Source organism: Ascaphus truei, chromosome 1 (assembly GCF_040206685.1).
Source record: "Ascaphus truei isolate aAscTru1 chromosome 1, aAscTru1.hap1, whole genome shotgun sequence".
Lineage (NCBI taxonomy): Eukaryota > Metazoa > Chordata > Amphibia > Anura > Ascaphidae > Ascaphus > Ascaphus truei.
In genome coordinates, this window is record NC_134483.1 from 464,893,994 (window position 1) to 464,918,103 (window position 24,110).

General features: G+C 40.6%; 1 protein-coding gene across 6 annotated transcripts in view; it reads left to right on the plus strand.

The window, feature by feature from the left end:
- Positions 1-24,110, plus strand: part of CLOCK (clock circadian regulator) — a 68,530-nt gene that overhangs the window by 36,637 nt on the left and 7,783 nt on the right. For 5 of the 6 annotated variants that reach the window (XM_075566359.1, XM_075566343.1, XM_075566368.1 and 2 more), the window contains 8 exons: positions 8,846-8,993; positions 12,375-12,447; positions 13,271-13,415; positions 18,384-18,475; positions 18,636-18,728; positions 19,505-19,663; positions 21,707-21,913; positions 22,561-22,763. In XM_075566359.1, coding sequence (XP_075422474.1) covers positions 8,846-8,993; positions 12,375-12,447; positions 13,271-13,415; positions 18,384-18,475; positions 18,636-18,728; positions 19,505-19,663; positions 21,707-21,913; positions 22,561-22,763 — 1,120 coding nt within the window. The remainder of the gene's footprint in view (positions 1-8,845; positions 8,994-12,374; positions 12,448-13,270; positions 13,416-18,383; positions 18,476-18,635; positions 18,729-19,504; positions 19,664-21,706; positions 21,914-22,560; positions 22,764-24,110) is intronic. The other variant, XM_075566351.1, reaches the window with a different exon arrangement.

Consider the following 24,110-nt stretch of genomic DNA (forward strand, 5'->3'; position numbering starts at 1 on the left):
GAAGCCCAAGGGAGAGAGGGGTCATCAATGTGGCAATTGAAGTCCCCAAGGAGAAGAACAGGGGAGTCTGAGGAGAGAAAGAAAGAGAGCCAGGATTCAAAGTGAGAGAGAAAGGCAGAAGGGGAATGAGTAGAGGTAGGTGGGCGATAGATGACCGCCACATGGACCGGGAGAGGAGAGAAGATCTGGACTGTGTGAGCCTCGAAGGAGGGAAAAGCAAGAGAGGGGGGAATAGGAAGGGTCCGGTAACGGCAGAGAGAGGAGAGCAGGAGCCCCACGCCTCCACCCCTGCCATCAGGGCGCGGAGTGTGGGAGAAGGAAAGGCCACCGTAGGAGAGGGCAGCTTCCAGAGCAGAGTCAGACTGAGTGAGCCAGGTCTCAGTTATAGCAAAGAGAAGCAGGGAGTGAGAAAGAAGTCATGCACAGAGAGGAACTTGTTAGAAAGGGAGCGAGCATTCCAAAGGGCACAGGAGAAAGGGAGAGAGGAGGGAGGGTGGCAGGGGGATGGGTATGAGGTTGGAGGGGTTAACACCAGAAGGAGTAGAGAGTGCATTTGGCAGGCGAGGACGAGAGCAAGTAGAAATAAGGCAGGGACCAGGATTGGGAGAGATATCCCCAGAAGCAAGGAGGAGAAGCATGGATAGGAAGAGGATGTGTGAGGATGATTTGTAGCGGTGTGTTTTAGTGTAGGGGATATAGCTGTGTGGTGTCAGAGGACGCAGGTAAGAAAGGAGTTCATGTGAGCTGAGAAGTGGGGAAGGAAGGAGAGATGGAGATATATGAATGGAGTTTGAGACATACTGAGGCTGGTAAAAAGAAGTGCATAATTTGAGAAGAAGTGAAGTCACAGCAAATATAAATGGTAAAGGCAGCATCACAGCAGTAATGATGCAGTCTGGTATTGATGATATCCTCCTTTCCAGCGTAGTTCAAATGCAGGAATCAGGGCCAGTTGGGGTGTCCACTTCTTCCTCACTTCTTTTGAACTTCCTTTTAAACTTCAGTTGTTCAGTAGTCATGCCACTTATAATGGGCCACTTGGATATGGGCTGCAGGCAGACTAGCTGTTCTGACTGGGTTTATATAGGCCTAAAAAGTCACCTGACAGTGGTTCTGTCTGCTTAATTAGCACATCTGAGGCACATTCAAACAGATTGTTTCCTACACAGGGTGTTCCCTGCCTAGGTGATATATTGCAGACATTTGTCTACACACATTTGATGTGGTCCATGCTGGTGATGAGTTTCTAATTGATGTGCCACTGATTTTGTTTATGTAATGTTTTTAATGATTAACAATATGTCTTAAAAATAAAAGTGCAGTCTACTTGTTTTTCCTTTTAACAGTGCTAATAAATATATTGGTAATATTCGTTTGGACCTTAAGGGGAGGTTCTTTCTTACACCTCTCTCCCCTCCCCCTCCTCCCGTGCACCAAGCTATAATAGATTTGATCCGTCTGCCCTATATTCTCTCCCCATTTAAGTTGTTTGGGCCAAAACTGGCCCGATCGCCTGCTTTGGCGGATATAGAATAAGCCCCTAATGTGAAATCAAACTTCAAATTTCTACAAATGTTTTTTAGTTTGTCATTAAATGCAAGAAAGCCCTGTCATGCATTACAATAATTACAGATGCACTCGTTAAAATGATTCAACTTCATATTAAATATAAGCCAAATAACGGCAAAATTACCCAGTTGGAGCTATGACTACTACATGAAAGCAGTATGAAGAAAAAACAGTACCTGCTTAAAGTATACTGTATGTGCACTCGAGTGAGAGGTACACAAAGCAAATATTTTTTATTAAAACATAATTTTTATTGGATTATCTATAGAATATTGGGTCTTGCAGAAAAAACTAATATAAATAAAAATATTAATTTTGGTACAGTTGTACCCTTCGAGATTTATGTAAGGGGGGGCTGTGTGTTAATAAGACACACCATGTTGTCTTACACAGAGTTGTGAGTCTGTAATCAGTCTAATGTTGCCTGATTTTTGCATCACAAATTCCGTGAACCTTCGACACCGACATATACTGTGTGTTTCTATGAATAAAAATACAGTGTTACAATATACAGATTTGCAAATCTGCAATCTGTCTAATATTGCCCTGGTTTTTACAATCAATAGATTGTCTCAATTGAATACTTCTTAAAGGGTTGTATTCGCTTCTAGAGTTTAACAAAGTCTGTGCTTGCTTGTTTGTATGTGCTGCAGTGTGCGCTATTGGAGCCCACACAGATCCAATTGTACAGTGACAACAGTTCTATTGATATATTCAGCCTTTCCTTGCTGGAGTAATCTGTGACTGTGATTTAATTGCAATTATTATCTTTAGGATAATGAATCCCAGACAATGTAAGAGCTCAAAGAAAATGTCACAATGCTGTCTTTTTTTTGTTTGTTTTTTGTGTATCTAATCTGAATAAACAATATATAAAATAAAATCGCACTCCTGAGTTCTGTGTTAAGTTAAAGTTTAAACAGATGTCCTTCAAGCTAATTAACCCTATCTAGTGTATAACACTAGTGTCGGAGATGAATACTTGTAATAGGAATGATGTACATTGTATTTTGGTGTGTGTATACCTTCTCTCCCCCCCCCCCCCCACACAACACCCATGATTATTTATATATACACATACAGCAAAATAAAATGTACATCAGGCCTATTTAACTCTCACCTATCCACAACAAGTACAAGCAATAGAGATTTGCCAGAGATATGGTCAAATACCTTGTGGGGATTATGGCTAGTGATGTACCGAGTTCCTGGAATTACCCGGTACCCGGTGTTACCCGGCACATTTTCAACTACCCGGACATTACCCGGACCCGGCAACTGAGAAGTGGGCCCGGCACCAGGTAATGTCATGATAGCTGAAAATAATCACATCATTTATCTGTGGCAGCATCAGAAGTGTCTTCAGCCGGCGTGGGAGCTGCAGGAATCCATTACACAGCACAGCAATAGGTAAGCAGTGTGAGCCGGGAACCATGCGACCAGAGCAGGAGCGTTCCTATTGGATAGCCGGCTGTCCAATAGAAACGCTCCTAATCCAGTCACATGGTTCCCCGGCTCACACTGCTATCTGCTGTGCTGTGTAATGGATTCCTGCAGATCCCACGCCGGCGGAATACACACTTCTGATGCTGCCACCACCACAGGACCTCTGCTGCTCTTCATAGATGTCGCCGCGGTCATCCTATACCGCAGCAGGTAAGTGGTAATCGGGTACCCGGTCGGGTAGAACTAATGATTTTGGCCGGGTACCCGTTTCCCGTTTAAAAAATAAAAAATAAAACATGTCCCGATACAACACTAATTATGGCATGTGAATTATATACATGTAGCAATATACCCCATCAGTTTAAAATCTGAAAGGGTCTATTAACCACCCTAACAGATACCAAGTGCTCAAATGTAACTGGTCTTAGAGAGGGTTTTGCAATTTATCCAGCTAGATATGATGATCAATCTCCAGGGAGCAATTATGTAGTGAATAGGAATTCACGGTTACCGAACTCAGTACAGCGAGAACAGTCAAACCTAATTGGGATCTAGCTATCTTTAACATATCTGATTTTAAATTAAACATTAACCACTCACTACTTAAGGCTGTAATAAAATACTTTGCAAAAACAAGCACAGAAAATCTTCGTATTAAAAAAAGTTGAATCCATCAGGTTTCACTGTGGGATTCACTTTCAGTCCCTTTATTTAGACGTACCATCCATGAGGTTTATATATGACACTTTAGACTGGTTGATTACAAATATGCTTGGAACACAATAAACATGGGATTCTTTTTTTCCCCTCCATACCATTTGTTTGATATTGAATTCTTTTTATCATTATTTTCAATTTTTGTGACAAATCCGTTATTTTATTACTTTGTTATACCATTTGTTTTATTATTAGCCATATACTCTCTTTCCCAAGTTGATATAAACAATCTATTAGCTTGTTGATCTGTTACCAACCCCTATAGGCATGAAGGGGGTAATACAGATGCAGCCACCGGTATTAGAATACTTACCTAAGAAATTCTGGGAGATTCTGGGTCAGTCTTACAGTAAATGCCTCAACTTTTCTGTGAGATTCTTAATGGCCCATAGAATTAACACAAATTTAAAGAAAAAGATACAAGCGCAAAAAAACATGTTCCAAAATAGAACAATATTTGATATAGAAATAAAAGAAACACAAATGAGTGCTATGTAAAAGCACTAGATTGGTTAAGCAAACATAAAATTGAAACGATACAAAGTTACCAGAGGCTCCTTGTGTGTTGTGAATGCAGCTGTTAGCAAAGGCAACAAAAGTAGCAGTGCTGTGGTTAAGGCAATGTGATGTTCACAACACACAAGGAGCCTCTGGTAACTTTGTATCGTTTCAATTTTATGTTTGCTTAACCAATCTAGTGCTTTTACATAGCACTCATTTGTGTTTCTTTTATTTCTATATCAAATATTGTTCTATTTTGGAACATGTTTTTTTGCGCTGGTATCTTTTTCTTTAAATTTGCACTATTAGATGTTTTGAGCCATCTTTATATACCTGCTGCATTTTTCATGGTCATAGATAGTTACCTATTTATATTTTTATTTTCCTAATCCTTTGAACACCTGGCGATGGTGGTTTAACATAGTTGATTTAGAGCGCACTACACTACCCCTTTTTTTTTTCTTCACTGCATTTTTATTAATATAAACACACAGTATATATAGGCGTCGAAGGTTTACAGAATTTGTGAAGCAAAAACATTAGACTGATTACTGACTCTGTGTAAGACATCATTGTGTGTCTTATTAACACACAGGCCCCCCTGTATAAATCTCAATGGGTACAACTGTATCAATATTAAACATTATATTTGTTTTTGTGCAAGAATCAATATCCTACAGATAATCTAATAAAAGTATGTTGTAATGAAAAAAAATATTTGCCATGTGTACTGCTTGTGTCCATATATACTTCAAGTAGGTACTGTTTTTCTTCATACTGCTTTCCATTGATATTTTACCTACCACTGTGCACCCCCACTCCTGTAGAGATCATAGTGAGTTAAACATTAAGATACAAGGGGATTCCAACTTTGAGCAGCTTCATTTCTACTCCTTTTATGAATACTTCATACATAAAAGCTGCATAAGAAGGGAAGAAGCGGTGTGCAAATCCATGAATTTCATGCACACGTGACCGAGAAATACAATTACTAAAAACCTACAGATTAGTTACAAAACTACAGACCCACAGCGTAATAATCAAGAGTTTCTGTCATCCCTTTTGATTTCTACTCTGTCAGTTTGTTAGTGTTTGTTCTTTTTATTTTGGTTTGTATTATTTTTAGGCCTTTTCTGAGTTGGGTTTTTCTTCCCAGTAAAATTGTCCGCTTTCCTTCCTATGGGGTTTCTTTTGGATGGAGTAGGACAGATGTTCTCGACTCCAGTCCTCAAGACTCTCCAGCAGGGCAAGTTTTAAGGCTATCCCAGCTTTGTATGTCCATCAGATTTTTCTTGACAATAACGTTATCATGTTATATATTTGATGTTTTCAATTATTGATTATGCAACATTGTTTCAGAGATCAGTTGGATTGACAACAAAGTTAAAACTGCATGATTTTTAATGTACTGTATCATATTCTCACTGGTGTGTCTTTTTGGTGATACAGGCGGTCCTCGGTTATCCGACGCAATGCGTTACTCAAAATGGCGTCGGATAGCGAAGCGTCGTAAAGCGAAACCCGTTTTCCCATAGGAACACAGTTTAAATTAAACGTTCCGTTCCTGAAGGCATTTTTAATGCTAAAATACACAGAAAATGTTACTCAAGCAATAAGATATGCAGCACACACATAGATTATGATGTAAACATTATATTTATTGATTACAGAACTGTAAAATAAAACTATAAAAATAAAACTATGCTGTATTCTGTACAGAAATGTACACGAGCAAAAAAAAAAACACATCAATTATTGGAGGAAGATGATGGGGGGGGGAATCTTCAATAGACAACGGACTTTTTGGAGGTGATGTAGGTGTGGTTGAAGGTTTCGGCCTCTTGAAGAACCTCTTCATTGAAGTCTGGACAGATCCTTTCCTTTTCTGCGTGTAGATCTCTCTATAGCAGCTGATTTGGTTAGACACCCCACGACTGACTGTTGAACTCCGTTCAATGTTAGGGTCATTGTCCTCAAATATGGCCAGTGCGCTATCAATGTGCTTGAATGCCGCAGCCAACATTTTGCTAGACAAAGATTTACGTGGCTGTGGCTGTGCCACATCAGCAGATTGGTGGGCCTCCTCTTCAGCAATTTTTTGCTCCTCTAATTGCATGAGGTCTTCATTGCTCAACTCGTTAGAATGTGAGGCGAGCAACTCCTCAATATCCTCGGTTTCCACCTCCAAGTTGAGATCTCTGGCCATTTGCACAACAGTTTCTGTAACTTCTGCAACAGTCTCTGTAAGGCCTTGGACATCAGACACAAAATCCGGGCACAAATTACGCCAAACTCCATTTAGATTGGATTGTTTCACCTCATTCCATGCCTCTCCGATGTTTCTCACTGCATGAAGAATGTTGTAACCCTTCCAAAATTCTTTTAGGGTTGGACCACCTTCCACATCGGTTGCTCTGATGGCCTGGGCAAATGTTCGCCTAAGATAGTAGGCCTTGAAGGAAGCGATAACACCCTGGTCCATCGGCTGTATCAGTGAGGTGGTGTTGGGGGGCATGAAAACCACCATGACGTTTGGATGATTATCATCCAGGTACACGGGATGGCCAGGAGCATTGTCCAGGAGCAGCAACGCTTTGAAATCGAGGTTCTGGTTCATGCAATATAATTGCACACTCGGAACAAATTGATGCTGGAACCAGTCCTCAAAAAGGCTCCCTGTTACCCATGCTTTACGGTTGGACTTCCAAATCACTGGAAGTGTGTGCTTTGCATAACCCTTGAATGCCCTAGGGTTTTCTGCATGATAAACAAGCAAAGGTTTTAGCTTGAAATCACCTGCAGCATTTGAACCAAGCAGAAGAGTCAGCCTGTCCTTTGCAACTTTAAACCCGGGCATAGATTTTTCCTCTCTTGCAATGTAGCTTCTACTGGGCATTTTCTTCCAGTAGAGCCCAGTCTCATCAACATTGAACACTTGACGTGCGCAATAGCCACCGTCCTCTATAATTTTGGCCAATGTAACAGGGAAGGTTTTAGCTGCCTCCTCATCAGCACTAGCAGCTTCACCGGTCACTTTAATGTTATGCAAGTTTGCCCTCTCTTTAAACCGCATAAACCAGCCCTTACTTGCAGTGAACGTTTCCTCAGTGGCCCCTTCTCCATGCTGTTGCTTAATGTCCTCATACAGACTCAAAGCCTTGGCCTGAATTAAGGCTAAACTAATGGGCACATGACGCTGGGATTGATCTTCCAGCCATATGATGAGGAGTTTTTCTACCTCAGCAATATGCCCAGCACGTTGCCTTATTGTCGTACCTTGCATAGGTGCTGAGCCCTTGATCTGTTCCAGGATTCTTGCCTTGTCTTTTATTATAGTCACAATAGTTGTGCGAGGTATATCCAAGGAACGTCCAATTTCTGTGTTCGTCTCTCCTTTCTCAGAGCGCTTTATGATGTTGTGCTTGGTCTCCAAAGTTATAGATTTTCTATTCCTTTTTGGAGTAGCAGCACTTTGCTTTTTGCTTTGATCAGCCATGGTTTAGGGCCTAAAATACACCACCAAACCTTCACACAGACTGTTCAGAATGATCTCCTTAGCCTGCAGCCGTCTGGTTGTTCATTTGTAGCAATTTTTTAAAGCGTCGTAAGAGCGTCGGATAAGCCGTTCGGGCGTCGTAAAACGGGCCATAGGTATGCATTGACAAGCGTCGGATAAGCCGTTCGTCGTAAAACGAAGCGTCGTAAAACGAGGACCGCCTGTACTCCATAACATCTATAGCGTGTTCCCGCCATGACACACCTGATTAGGTTCTCACAGACCTGATCAGGGGCGGAGAATCTGCACAGAGTTCACTTTGAGACAGCTATATTAAAGAATCCTTTTTAGTGCACAAGTCACTCTTTTTGATAAAGCTCCGGAAGGAGGAAACGCGTCAGAAGACTTTTTTTTTGTATGTTAGTGGATTGGCGATTATGCCTAAAAAATTGACCTGATTTTATTTTCTCGTCTCCAGCAAGCCTTAATTCATTAGCAGTGCTCAGCCCTTTTTTCAAATTTTTATCCCAGCTTCAGCACAGGTGGCTCAATTAGTGGCTACCTGCTTCAGCACAGTGGCTCAGTCAAAGACTAAACCACTGATTGAGCCACCTGTGCTGAAGCTGGGATATCCTTTAAACCTGATTTTGTTGGGGGGGGGGGGGTCTTGAGGATGGGAGTTGAGAACCTCTGGAGTAGGGCGTTCCAGCTATCAAACATTTGTTGTTTTACAGCATCATTTATACAGGCATTGCTCTGTCATTACTGTACCCAACTATATTTTATGCACTTTTATATTTGGTGGACTACTACTGGGTTAACCCAGTCTTGCAAAAAGCTAGTTGCCTGTGGTCTTTTACTGGGCATCTGGACCTTGTGCACATACTGAATGTCCTATGTAACTACAGTATATAATAGAGTAAGAACAGTAAATATGGGTTCCTAGCTTTTTCCAGCTGGCTCTTAAGAATTGTAATCTCGTATGCATGTCTGTTACATATGGAAGTGGTGTGTATTTGTGTCTTTTTGTGTCTGATAAAAGGACAGATACTGAATGTGTTTGGTATTAAAGAGAATGTGCCTTCACTGCCTTGTTTTTTTTTATTGTTTTTTTAGTAATGCAGTATGGGAAAGGCAAGTCATGTTATTATAGGTTCCTGACTAAAGGACAACAGTGGATTTGGCTGCAGACTCGCTACTACATCACATACCATCAGTGGAATTCCAGGCCAGAGTTCATCGTTTGTACTCACACTGTAGTAAGGTAACTTGCTTTTTTTTGTCTGTTTCCTGACACCTTTAGCAAATAAAAGTGTAAGCTTCACATTCACATCCCACACAAAGAAAGCAGTAGCAGGCCAATTATAAGAATGTTTATAATGGATTAATCAAAATAAAAGGTTGTAGGGACATTGAAAAGATTATCAAGCTTAAGTCTTCAAGTGATGGCCATGCCCTTTCCTTATTCAATAGGCCCAGTAAATGTAAAGTGGGGGTTAAAAGGGACAGATCCTTAGCTGTACTAAATGTGTCACCATTATAAGGTGAAGTTAAAGATACTCAAAGATATGTTTTATGCAGGATAAATGTTACGTTTTATACTAGTGGTGTGCAACAAAGTGAATGTCTTTGAGGAGTATCGTTAACTCTTCACCATTCTTTTTTTACATTTGTAATTGATTCACAGTTCTGCCCCACGTAACAATCACTTTAACATAATGTGTATTTGCACGCCAATACAATGTCCACTCTGGTTGGGGCTTGGTTGATTAGCTCCATTCTCTGTTTCTCACCATATTAAGTCAACAAGTTTAACTCATTAAATACATTATTATAGAATTATACGTTATGGTGGATAAAATTCTAAAATATTAACGGAGTAAGGATAATCACCAGTCTATGAAAATAAACAATATATAGTTACATAGTAGACGAGGTTGAAAAAAGACATGCATCCATCCATCAAGTTCAACCTAAATTTAGACGACAGATACTTTATCCTACATTTGTATTTACAGAGGAAAGCAAACAAAAAACCCCAGTGAAATATCATCTAATGATATTTCATAAAGGGAAAACAAATTCCTTCCGGACTCCAAATATTGGCAATCAGATTACTCCCTGGATCAACATCCTTCCCATGTTTACTTATTTGGTATATCCCTGTATACCTTTCCTTTCTAAAAAGATGTCCAACTTTTTTTTGGAAATATCTGTTGTATCTGCCATCACAGTCTCCATGTATAATGAATGGCATCCAAGGCTGATTTGATATCACAATAAAAAAATTCAATCGTCAAGTGCAGGGGGGCGCAAACTTTTTCCTTGCGCCCCTTTGCCGGATGTCCTCCTCTCCGCACGCACCCCTCCCTCCTCCTCCTTACCTTGATTCCCGGCGCCTGGATGTCATGACGTCACGTTGCCATAGCAACGTGACGTCACTTGACCCGCGGCGTTGCGTCTCCAGATGCCGACTGAATCAAGGTAAGTAGGTTTACAGAGGCCCTGCAGCTCCCCAGGCACTTAATTTAAGTGCCTTCGGGAAGCGCGCGGTGCCTCCGTAAACCCTGCACCCCAGGCGGGTAATCTCGCGCGCCCACTTTGCACACCGCTGGTCTAGTGTATGTAGAACAAAGCAGAAGAAGAAATAAGGTCTTTTTCACTCTATGCAACCTTTGGAATTCGTGACCACTTTAGGTTCAAATAGGAAATGGCATTAGTTGCTTGAAAAGAGAATTGGATCTATGCATGGAGAGGTTGTATATAAATGGCTAAAAGCGCAAGTTATTACTTATTTACAAAATATTTTACCAGGAAGTAATACATTGAGAGTTACCTCTCGTTTTCAAGTATGTCCTGGGCACAGAGTTAAGACAAATAATACATGTTACAAATACAGTTACATAAGTGAATAGGGTATACATTATATACAAGACATTGCATGCACAGTAAAAGAAAATATATATTATAGGTGTATGTAACAGTTACAGACCAGATACAAATGTGAGACAGCTTTAGGCCCGGGCCACAGAGAGGGGGAGCCGTGCTGAACAGCGCTGATGCTGAGGCTCGCCTGCTGAAGCTGTGCGATTCCATGCACATACAGGCGAGCCAGCGGGAGCGATAGGGATGCGGGGGGAGGTGGTGGGAGGCGGGGCAGTGACGTCGCTGGGCCAATCGCCTGCAACGCACTGACGTCAACGTCACGGCGCCGACGTCACGGCGCCGTGACGTTGACGCAGCTTCGCGCTGATTGGATGTTTTCAGCCGACAGCGCGCTGAAGAACAGCTTGGCGCTCGGCTGAAAACTCCATCTCGTCAGCACGCCTGCGGACGCTCGCGTGAGCCCCCTCTCAAGGCATCCTCATTGAGGATGCAGGGGCTCAGCGCGGAGCGTCCGCACAGCTCAGCGCGGCCTGTCCGTCTATGGACTCGGCCTTAGTTTTGAAAGAACTTAAACTGATGTGAGAGAGATGTGAGTCTCGGGTAGGTTGTTTCAGTTTTGTGGTGCACGGTAAGTGCGAGTGATGCGCTGCGCCCACCCCAAAACTTTTAGTGCTTGCCATTGTTTGAGACCAGATACACTGGACTTGGTGGATCATTTGGTCTGACCCAGTACTGAAAGTTCTTATGTACAGTGTTCCTGAGATGTGTTTGAATGGAGGGATTTACCTTCATTGTGTATTTTGTTGCTCCAGTCCTGTATAATTGACAAATTAAAGATTCTTGGTACAGAGCAAATATAGTTACCAGTCACTGCTGAAACTTGATGCTGCTACACCAGTATTGATTTTTCTATGTTATATTACAGTATAAGTCTTGTGATACCATCTTTGTAGGACATAGCAACCCAAAGCTGGACTGTGCATATAAACATTCAGTGGCATTTAGGTGTTGCATGTAATTATGGAACCATAGAGGGCCTGATTAATCGGCATTGCTTTTCTGCCAGTCTGGCAAAGTTAACATGTTGGGTGCACAGTATGTTTCTTGAATTGACCCATATGTGTTCGATGAGCTTATTCTTTTGTTTTGTTTTTGCAATGTATTTTTTTTTTTATCCATGTTTTAGCAAATACTTTTTAGAAAGACTTAACATACCAAAGTGACCTGACTGCTAGGTGCATTATACACAGACTGTAAGCTGCAGTGTGGGAGTAGGACATTGTAGATATGTGACATTTATTGGGATACTTCCTCAAAGCTAATGAATTTGTGCACAAACACACACACCCTCCTCCAGCCACTTGTCTGGACCTGTATCAAATGCTGCTGTTCAGAATGGATACAGGAATGTCACTCCATGCACACACAGAGTGGCACTTTGGCTTTGTTTTTTTCTTTTTTTCTTTTTTTCTATGTCACCTAGCACTTTTGATGTCTTTCAGTCTTACTTGAACAGTCCTTTCAAACTGTACATACTGTAATGTGAAACGCGTCAACACGTTTGTTCAACTGACAAATTACTTCTGTAAATAAATCTTAATTTCAGCTGCAGTTTTGATTTTGATCAGGCAAAATGTCTTTACAATGTATACCTATGTCTTTATGCTCAATGTGCTGAAATTGAATTGCACCCCCACCCAAAAAAACAACCTTATCTTAAAATAAAATATACAGTACCATGTTGTCTTTGGTTTTGCAGTTATGCAGAGGTTGGAGCGGAGAGAAGACTAGAGTTGGGTATTGAAGATTCTGAACCCGAGACGACAGATAAAGTGAGCCCCTACCTACTTTGTCACTCATTGTAGAAAATAGAACACAGCAAACATTGTCACATTTGAAAAGGCTTAGCTATGTACTGTATATAAATGACACAATGTCCCTTTAGAGCAGTGATGGCCAACTCCTGTCCTCCAGTTCTCAAGGGCCACCAACAGGTCAGGTTTTAAGGATATCCCTGATTCAGTACAGGTGACTCATTGACTAACCCACTGATTGAGACACCTGTGCTGAAGCAGGGATATCCTTAAAACGTGCCCTGTTTGTGGCCCTTGAGTACTGAAGTTGGCCACTCCCGCTTTAGATAATAAATCCAGTTGATGGGTTATATTACAGAAAGGGACATTGCTGTTTTTCCTTCTATCATTACATTTCATTCACTTTGGCTGCAGTGAATTTCTGAAATAGACAACTATGCATTCGTTTGGTAGCTATGCATCGGAACTGTACAGGGCACAGCTAAAAGTAATCCATTTAACAGCACTATTCAAATCGACTAACAACTTATAGCACTAAGAAACAGAAGTAAATATTTACTTAGTAAAGGCAGTAAAATGTTATTTAGTAAAGGTTTATTATATACTGTAAACGGAAATGAATTGTATTCCTCACCATACCTCACGTTAGACAGTGCTAGACTTTATGAATTAATTCTTCTAGTGCGCTGTTAAACTGCATTATAACTGATAAACTCTGCATTACGTCTTTATAATTTAGTGGCTATCACATGCCTGCATTTCTACCATTTCCTTGGGATCGTCATGCCTGGTTTTCCAAGTTTTTTTTTTTTTTTTTTTTCTCCCCCTCGCTTTTTGTCAGAATCGGGTTCCTGTCTCAGGCAATCACATCAATACAGTCAGCCTAAAAGAAGCATTGGACAGGTTCGAGGACAGCAGATCGCCGTCCATATCCCCCAAAAGCTCCATCAAATCATCTTCCCACACAGCCGTATCTGAACCTTCATGTGAGTCCTCGGAAATAAATTGAGCACACCATAACAGTGAAAGTTAGTAACTACTATAAAGTAACCGGTACATTCATCAAAGAGTAAAACTGCTTTTTGTGATGTGCATTTTGTGTCCTTATTTTTGCAGGTAGGAAGAATTTCATGAATGTTGTTTCTTTGGAACTCTAGGCAGAGGTCTTCAACTAGGTCTAAATATTTTCTCACCTGGCCTCTTTGGAGGATTAAAAGGGCCACAAGCTTATTGCATTGTAATTTTCTATCTATTTAAAGACTAAAACATTATTCTATTTCAATATGTTGCAAACATTTATAACATATGTACCATATATCTTTACCTTAACTTCCAAATGAGTTTCAGTGTGAAAAATTGCACTTTGTTGCTTAAAGCAACAGTTCAAAGCTACTGTATTTACCCCCCCCCCCCCCATTCTCCCTATTCATGTGCATTGATTCAATCTACACACTGACTAGTGATTAGCTAAGTTGCCGATCAATCCGGTTTCCTGGTATCGATCGGCGAAGATTCGGCTCAGGGGTTCACTAAATGGCTGTCAGTGGAGCAGAAGAGGACCCAAGATGCAAAGTTCTGTGAGGAAGATCATGTGACCAGGCAGTTACTAGATACAATTGGTTCACTGCTAGAGAGAGTGTAGGGCTCAAAAAGGGTGTGCCAGAGCCTGCTTCAGAAGAGGAAGGGGATGTGACTTTGTAAATAGTTGCTATTGGAAAAAAAATGGTTGTAACATTATAATATATAAAAAATGTCTTTCAAATTATTATTATTTTTTATTACTGCAAGTATTTTCTCATAGTGCAGAACAGATTTTTTTGTTGTTGCTTGAACTGCAACTTCAAAGAACTAGTATGACATTAGCATGGAGCAGAGAGTCTAAAGGCCACTTTAAGGCCCCATGCAGCCTGCAGGTCTCCAGTTGGAGAGCCCTGCTGTAGGGTTTTAAGACTCTGTATGGTTTTATGGCTCTGGTTTAAATTATTATTCTTTTTTTTTTTTTGTTACCTTTTGTATAAAATGCCTTGCTTGTTCTGAGTGAAATCATGGCAAGTTTGTAATTGCTGTGTAATTGTTTGCCTCTTGTAAGTGATCTTGTAATGAAAGCAACGGATCAATTATATCATCTCATATTTGTTGTGTTTTCCAGTTAGATGTTCAGGTCTAAATTTACAAAGCTACTAAAAGGGTAGTCCCACATACTGCACTAGTGGGGAAGCTTCTTTAAAACAACTTATCAGGGTAAGGTTGTGCTTATAGTGACAGCAACGTGACATTGCGGCAAAACAAATGCATTACCGCCGTCGCGTGCCCTTATAGTAAGCGCGGCGCGACGGCTCTGGAGGTCATCCCAATTTGATTTTTCCAGCAACCGTAGTCTGACGTCGCTGGCACTATAAGCGTAGCCTAATTCCTTTGCTTACAAATGTTCAATTACTCTTAAAGTTGAAACATGTTATTTGCTTCCTGCATAAATATTCGTGTATTCTATTTATTCTGGTCTGGTAATTCTAATCAAATCTGGTAATTATTGTTCTTTCCCTTTATTTTTTTGTTTGGTTTAAACTAAATAATGATGCCAAGCAAAGAAAAGAAAGAAAGCTCCCTAATAGCCGCACAAGAGAACACCTATACCTATGTTAAAAATTACTATTTATTAATAAATGATTAAAATATATTTATTGCAGCAAAAAGCTAACGTGAACCAAAGTTTGGTTCATGTTAGCTTTTTGCTGCAATAAATATATTTTAATCATTTATTAATAAATAGTAATTTTTAACATAGGTATAGGTGTTCTCTTGTGCGGCTATTAGGGAGCTTTCTTTCTTTTCTTTGCTTATCATTAACCCCATCCCTGCCAGCACCACCTCCGCACTCTTATTGCAGTTTTTGTTCCGTCACCACACATTCACAATTTATTGGTTCCCCATATCTCCATTGGTGTAGTGCAAGGCGCACAACTTGACCTTTTTAGGCCATTCTATCTTCCTTTAAATAATGATGCCTATACAAATGTTTGAGTTTTTCTCTAAGCCAGAATTTTCAATATTGTGAGGATATTGAACACTCACATATGGAGGTGCTACTCTGCATAAAAAATATATAATGAAGTGAGTACACATACCTCCAAACCATAACAAGCAATAATGTTCTCATGAACTAGAAGAAGCCTTTTCTATGTATTGTATTGTATGTCTTTATTTATATAGCGCCAAAAGTGTACTCAGCGCTTCACAAAGAATACAGTACAGGGAATTATAATAATACAATAAGTGCTGCAAAATCAGACAATAGGAAAGGAAATCCCTGCCCCGAAGAGCTAACAATCTATGAGGTTTTGTGGGGAATTTACAGAGACAGCAGGTGAGGGAATAAGTGCTGTAGATGGCAGTGCTTGGCCACAATGGATGGTAGGAGTGACTGGGACAGTAGCCATGAGTGCAGGCTGTTGGGATGCTTAACTTGTGGGGTGAGTTTTAAGGTTAGTCAGTATTAAATCAGAAGGTTAACACAATTTACAGGGGAAGAGATAGCAGGGAGGCATGGGAGAAATCAGATGTGTATGTCTGGGTTCAGGATTAGAGGAGATTCCCAGCAGCAGGAAGGAGTAGATAGAGGATGTGAATAGAGGATTTGTGTGGGTGTTTTTTATTGAGGGGTAAAGAAGTTGATGGAAGAAAGGTGTATAAATAATGGTGCAGTGGGGAGTGGGGAAGTTGGAGAGAACAGAGACATTCACAAAGGAGTGAGGAAACAGTAAACAGAAAAAGCAATAGGGAGGGCATAGTGAGATGCAGGAGGAGAGACTTCCCAGGTACTGGATGTGAAATTGAAATGTGCATTTGTTATAGGAGAATGGAAAATGCTGACAGTTTGTATTTGCAACATGGGACTAGAGATGGGAGAAAGTCAGAATCTTAAGCGCATTTCCGGCACAGATTTTGCCAAAATCCGATACGCACCTCGGAATCCAAAAGAGGATTGGGCACTAAAAAAAAAAATCAGTCTGTATACCTCCAGAATTCCCCATTAGATCCAGTCTGGCCAAATTTGGTGAAATCCACCATCATGGAATTTGTCCGATTCCGAATCGCTGAAATATGGCTGTTGAAAAGAGAGGACCTCTGTGCTCACCTGAGGTACCCGCGAGATGTAGACCAGCAAGCAAGGTAATACCAGCACTCCTATGGTGTAAAGGTGTGGGATAGGTGCACTAGGGCAGGGGTGCGCAATCTGGGTGGCGTGGGCGGTTACAGAGGGAATCGCGTGAGGCCTCTGCAACTGGACTTACCAAGGTTCAGCTGGCTTCAGATGACGCGTTGACATGGCAACGCGTTGTCAAATGACTCCACGGGGTCATGCCCATTGCTATTGCACCGTGCCACGTCACATGACCCCAGTGACGTCGACAGGCAGGTAAGGGGGGCACAAGCACAGAGAGAGTGGTTTCAGGGGGGCGCAGCAACAGAAATTTGCACACCCCATCCCTGCACTAGGGCAATAGAGAAAGAAGGCGGACAATTTATTTATTTTTTTGTGGAGGAAGGGAGGTTAATAATATCTATGCATTTAGCCATATCCCCAGTTCAAAAATCTAATTTCCAGCACTGCAGATGCCTCTCTCTGAGAGAGAGGAACACTGCACATGTACTGATGGCAGCAAAGATACTCCTAATATGGTCTCACGAGAGATACTGTTCCACACAGGTTGCTAGATTCGATATAATGCTCTGTTACTGTCTACACTTGTAGATAGAGAATGTGACTGCAACTTGAAGCACCATGCACTTTAAAAGTAACAGCCTGTTTTCATTAAATCCACTTTATAGTGACTGTACTATTTAATATATAGTGCCCATGGCAAATATGGGCTAAATTACACCTATCAAGGGACTAACTGCCCTTGTATTAAATATTACATGTTGTGTGATGACTGCATACGGTTGCTGAACAAGAACCTATGTAATTGAGAAACCATACTCTACATGTCATCTACATCAGCGTTATATATGGAGCTATATACTGCACCTCAATAAGGATACAGCAACCACAAGATCATGCTTTTTGTAATTTACATTTCACAGAGAGTTGTTTGTGCAATATATTGTTTCTTCAGGTGGACAATAATGTATGCAGTTCATTCATTTGGTGCTTTTATTCTTTTTTTCAGGAGAGACTTGTTTGTTTATTTTATATATTTCTTTGTATTGGAGACTGGTACCAGTTGTATGAACTAGATTTGATATATTGAGGGATTTGTTTTTTTGATACAGGAAATAAAGAATGATATTTTTTCAGTTTATCGTTCATTTGTATTTGTTATGGTTTGGAAGTACACAGTGCTAATCTGTACTCACTAGTTTCTATATTCTTGCAAATTATGCTGCCACCATTAGCCAAAGAGGACAAAGTCTGGACTAACAATTTGACTGTACAGCAGGGCACCGCTTCTCGGCGCTCCGCTTTCCGGGGATCCGCTGATACAGCGGCACCGAGAAAGGGGCCGCCATGTTGAATCTGAAATCGCGCATGCGCAGGGCGGGCGCGCATGCGCAGACTGCAGGTTGCGCGCGCAGCGTATAGATTGTAAAAACATTGAATCACTACTAAAACCGTAAATGGCTTAATAAATAAATAAATTGTACATGTCTGATAGTCAATCACATATTTACTTCACTGACCATTCAAAGTCACAATGGACTGCAGTTCTGGCACTCATTGGGCTAAACATGTCACTACCATTCAGTTTAGGAATGGCGGACCCTTTAAACACATCTTAATCCCTTTGCTGCAAGAGTAGGCCACCTGATAGTTCAAGGTTAGACCCTGCAGCATCCCTTAAGATAATTAATGTGGGATGTGGAGCTTAAATGTCTACCTTATACAGTACCAGCCCTTTATTGATATTTCCTAGTAACAGCATGATCCTTATATTCTGTATTTATATTTGTAGCTACACCAACTAAGATACCAACAGACACAAGCCCTCCCCCCCAGCAAGCTTTATCGGGCCTTGAGAGGAGGAGGTCCTCAATCAGCAGCCAGGTATAGTCATATAAAATGCACTTATACTGTGTGATTGTTACATTTTTTTTCACACATGTTACATATTTAACTAAACCTTCATTCCCATTTCACACCTGGAGTACGGTTAACATCCGTGTCAGATTAGGTGAGAAATAACATCGGTGCTTTGTTCTTTCAGTCTATGAGCTCCCAGCCGGTTACCCAGTCGTTATCTCAGCCAGTGATGAAGCAACCAACAGCAGCTCCACAGCTGCAGCCAGGGATGACTCAGGTGAGGAATTGATCATAGAAAACGTGTGATGTTACATTTATAGTATCAGAAATGCTGTGGGTTTTTTTTCTTTACAAAACAATAACATATATTGTTATCTCTTGTCATGGGGATGTTTTTTTCACTTTAGAAATATTTCTTTTATGGTTTTGGATGAACAATTTTTAGTATCGCTGACGATATTGTCGGTCACTCCTGCCAGATCTTCACTGTTCCTGGGAGCAAGATGTCAGAATCCCCCGCAACAAAAAATATTTATATCAAGTATATATACTACAAGTATTCATTTAGCTTTAGATTAAGGAATGTGGCAGAAAAGACTTGCGTTCCCTCAGTTAGTATCCCAGCCCAATTCCTAAACATTTCTATATGGAGTTTCTTGTTCCTGTTGGAACTCTGATCCCTGGAGTTCCCCCACGAAAAATAGCCTTGCTCTTAAAGTCGCAGCCCCTGAGCCTAACTTCTGCTTTAGCCTTTCTAAAGGCTGAAGCTGCATATTGTAATCTTTTTACTTGTGCAATTACTTTCTGTGTGTATGTTTATGTAATACACACACACACACACACACACACACATATATATATTTGAAGTAGATATTGCAGACATTGATAAAATTCTACTATCGCTATATTTTAATAGATACCATGCTATTGTATTTTTTTCTGTCTTCCCCCTCTTGCCAGTCTTTACAGTATTTGAACTAGAAAACCTCTAATTTGGTGAACTGAAGTTAAAAAAGTTTGCACTCCCCCTGTTGTTTTCTTAATTGTTTTCAGCCCATCCTTCAGTTCACAGCACAGTTTGGGGCCATGAAGAACCTGAAGGACCAGCTGGAGCAGAGAACACGAATGATCGAGGCCAATATTCACCGGCAGCAAGAAGAACTGCGCAAGATACAGGAACAGCTGCAGATGGTTCATGGACAAGGCTTTCCAGTGAGATGTGCTTTCTTTCACGGTCATTTGTAAAGACGAGACTTATGTCACCAGTCTCTAAATTACTAGGCTAAGATATTTGAGTTTTTATCAGATCATCAAGTACCTAAAAAAAAAAAGGCATTCTCTGTTTACAAAACCGTTTATAACCGAAGCTATTAGTAATCTGCATCAGTAACCACCACTAGACATGCTCACTAGACATGCTTTAAAGCTGCTGTTTCCTCTGTTTCTTTATAACCCCCCCCCCTTCCTCACACATATTATACAGTGATTTTTCATTTGTGTGTTTCATCCCTAAACCCGAAATTAATATTGGTAATTGGCTAAGCACCTCCAACTTTGTGATATCATTGAACTTGAAGTAGAGAAGCTCAGAATAAGAGGTAACATATACCAACTTTTTTCCTGTTGGTTTGGTGGAGCAAGTGAAGGCAATGAGAGATTGCTATGTGGACTCTTTACTGCAGGCATTGAGCCTGTTAGGGAAAATAATAAAATAATAAAGTTGTTAATCTGCTTTAAGAGACAGTTCACGATCAAGTGGGTTGTCTTTTGGGGGGAGGGGGTGGAGTTTGGGTGTGAACTGCATAATTTTAAAGGACATTTGGTTCAAGCAATGTGAGGTGTGGCGGTTGTGCTCATTTTTGGGGGTACTCTTGGTAATTCATACCTGTTCAAAAGTTGTAGAGAGATGAACAACATTTTTGTTAAGCAATGGATATTTTATATACCTGTTTGAGATCCATCTCTCTCTCTTACCCAAAACACACACACACACACCAACCCACCCCCCGCCCCCGTTTCACCTCTGTATTTCTGCTTTGTAGTATTGCTCTAAAATATTTCTTATTCATGTTGCTGGTTGTGTGAACATCGATTTGCAGCATATCTGCCATTAATTGTAAAATGTTGAGAAAGCAGTGAGTTCTTAGAGTGTGTCATTTTATAACAGTATGATTCATTTCAGGTGATCTTTCAGAGAATTGATGTACTGTTCATACCTGTGCAGCTCTGTCGTAATACTAACAATTCTCAATCTATGTTGCTGGAAATCTAATAATTTACCATCTCATATTTTCTCATTTTATTTGCCAATCAGTCTCGATGATATCTGTAAATGTCCCCAATTAATAAACATACTATATTGCAGTATTTTAATGTTGACTCTTAAATATTACAAGTAACTAGATCAGGGGTGGCCAACTCCAGTCCTTAGGGCCACCAATAGGACAGGTATAAGGGATATCCCTGCTTCAGCAAAGATGGCTCAATCAGTGACTGTCGCTTTTACTGAGCCACTGATTGCGCCACCTGTTCTGAAGCAGGGATAACACTAATACGTGACCTGTTGGTCCTTGAGAACTGGAATTGACCACCCTGAACTAAATGATGGTGCCTTCTGATGGCAAATATATGGCTTTGCAGGTAGTAATACGGTTCACTGGCTAAACATATCATAATACAAGAGCTGATGTTTTATATGCACATTAAGGAACAGTCATAGAAGAAGTTTCACCAATACATTAGTTTTTCTTACACATATATAGTTGTAACAATCAACACAAAATTAGTTTATAATCTTATGGTTATTTTTTTTTTGTGTGTGCGCAAACTATCAAATCATTATTATTGTAATAGGGCTCTGAAAATATTGCTGAAGTCTCCGCCATGCCTGAAGAATTTTATAGCCTTTAGCCACCTGCATGGGTGTGTGTTGTGATTACTTAATCCCTGCAAGTAGACAAGGAATTAATCAAAACACAGCACTTCCAGGGCCATAGTTATCTAAGCTGCACAAGACCGCTCAACATCTTACAAACGCTTTACGAGTATAATCATCTTATTTGTTTACTATTTTTCTGATGTATTTTACTGCCCCGAAGAGATTGCAATCTTATTATTGTCTTATTCTGTAGACAGATGATGATTTTATAACAACACTCCTGCCTCTTAATTAAAAAAAAAAAAACACATTCATCCCACAACAGCAATGATTTCCAGTGATTTCATCGCTTCAATTAATGTATTTCTTTCTTCAAGATGTTCTTACAGCAGTCGACACCAGGAATAAACTTTGGACCAGTGCAGGTCTCTTCTGGAAACACATCAAACATGCAGCATCTAACGCAACTAAACATGCAAAGCCAAGCTGTTCAAGCTAACCAAATTCAAGGAGCTATGAACACTGGGCACCTGGGAAGTCAGCACATAATACAGCAGCAGAAGCCTTTGCAACATACAAACCAGGTAATGTGTGTTTGCAGTGCTTTATGTACAGTACAAGTGTAAATATTTCTGCTGCTTAAAATTACCATTGGACAACAGAGAGAGACAGGGAAATCTGCATGTTTTGATGACGTAAACCCTCCCCCCCCCTGCAAATTAGGACAGTAATAAAGTGAGTGATCACAACTTGTTTATTCTCGGCCACCATGGTTAAACTTATAGCTAGTGGAAGCCTCTCTCCCTTGGTCTTTCTATCTATCTATCTCTTTCCTCATAATGTAACCACAAATAGATTTTACAGAGCAATGCTATAAGGCAGCCGCAAATAAGTCTTTCTTAATATTTGTCCCACAAATATATACACATTTTGTAGCATACACCCAACAGGCCCCTAAAAAAGTAGCCATTTAAAGGTACAATCACACCATTGCCTTAAGTAAGGAAAGAGACAGCACAATATGAGGGGGGGGGGTGGGAAGGAAGTTAAGAGGATTTCTGTCGAAGTTGGAGAATTGTATGGAGTTGGGAATGAATGTATTTAAATATGTAAAGGCTTTTATTTAAAAAATATCTACATGTAAGGTTCCCGCATATTATTAAGACCACCTGCAATAAGATAACACCATTTATATGCAAGCAATATCTATATTAATGGGGGTTCTTTTCAGCAAGGTCAGCAGAACATGCATGGAGGACACAGTCAGCAGACTTCTCTTTCCAGCCAGACACCAGGGACTTTCGCTGCTCCATTGTACAACACTATGGTGATTTCTCAGCCATCTGCTGGAAATATGGTACAAATGACATCAAGCATGCCACAAAATAACCAGGGAGCTGCCATGACAACTTTTTCCCAGGACAGACAGATTCGGTAAATAATAATAAAAATTGTAATTTTTAATTTAGATTTGTCATTATACTTGATGCCTTTCAATGATAAAAAAATACCTTTTTTATTTTGATCTTTGCTGCAGAGGCCCCACTAATTGCATGAGGCTTAAAGTAAACCGTCTAGTGCCATTTTATATTAATGTCACAGGAGACCAAGCATGAAATAATTTCGTTCTGCCCTTGCAGAATTTGTTAGCAAATCCTTAGATCTTACAAAATCCTGAGCGGGGTACAAATCCTTGGTTATATGATGAAAAATGTCTTTTGTACCGCACGCTATCCTTTCAATAAGAAGAACACTCACCCGACGGCCTGCACAGGCTTATAATACCCCCCAAGCCTATCTGGGCAACGTGCAACAAATCTTTGGCGTGGGAAGCAAACTCCCACCTAAAGCAAGGTTGACAATAGTTCCTGCAGCCGGGCAAAGGGCATCACGGCAGGCTAAGGGTCATGCGCTAACTTCCCACTTGACCAGCTTAGCATACCTGGCCAAACTTCTCTGCCCGGCGACAGAATGTCTACCCCCCTTCAGGATACCTCACCATTTGCTAGGCAAACTGTTTTAATTCACTTTCCGGCACTTCACACTTGGACCGGGTCGGCATCTATTGAAGCTCCGGACCCCTGCAAATATCCTAGAGCCATCTCCACAGGGTGTCTCAGAACTTCGGACCTTCAAGTATGCATGAATCACTCTGGAATAGCTGATCATAAATTAAGCTGGTGCATCCTTAATGTATTCGGGGTCCTGTCTGGCTGACATGTAAATTCCTCAACTCTATAACTTTTAATATGTCAAAACCAGGGTTATTCCCATTTATGCTTTTATACACAAGTTAAACATAATAAAATCATATCCGTCTTAATGAGTACTCTCTAACCCACTGCATACCAAAAATCAGAGAGCTACGACCTTCCTAACTAAAGTTATACAATGAATTGTGTGAGAGTTTTGACGTGGTGTGTGGTTTTAAGCTTTCTCCCCATCTGCGGTCTGCGGTCGGGAACTCAATGTAGCAATCCCGTTCCAGATTGATAAACGCAGACGCACTTATCCAATTGACCTTAATTGGCTGAGCTAACGACAGCCGACATTGTTACAATTCGGAATCACTTATCTAACCACAAGTCAATTGTCCACTTGACTCTGTGGTTATGGCTTTTCCCCTCCTTGTCTTGTGGTTAGCCAGTGAGACAGTGTTGCAAATGCCGCTGCTCACCGCTAACCACAAGAACACTTAATCAATTAACCCCTAAAACCATGTTAGACGGCCCCTATGCTTCACGGGCACATTTCAGACATGTTATAATACATTTTCAGGAC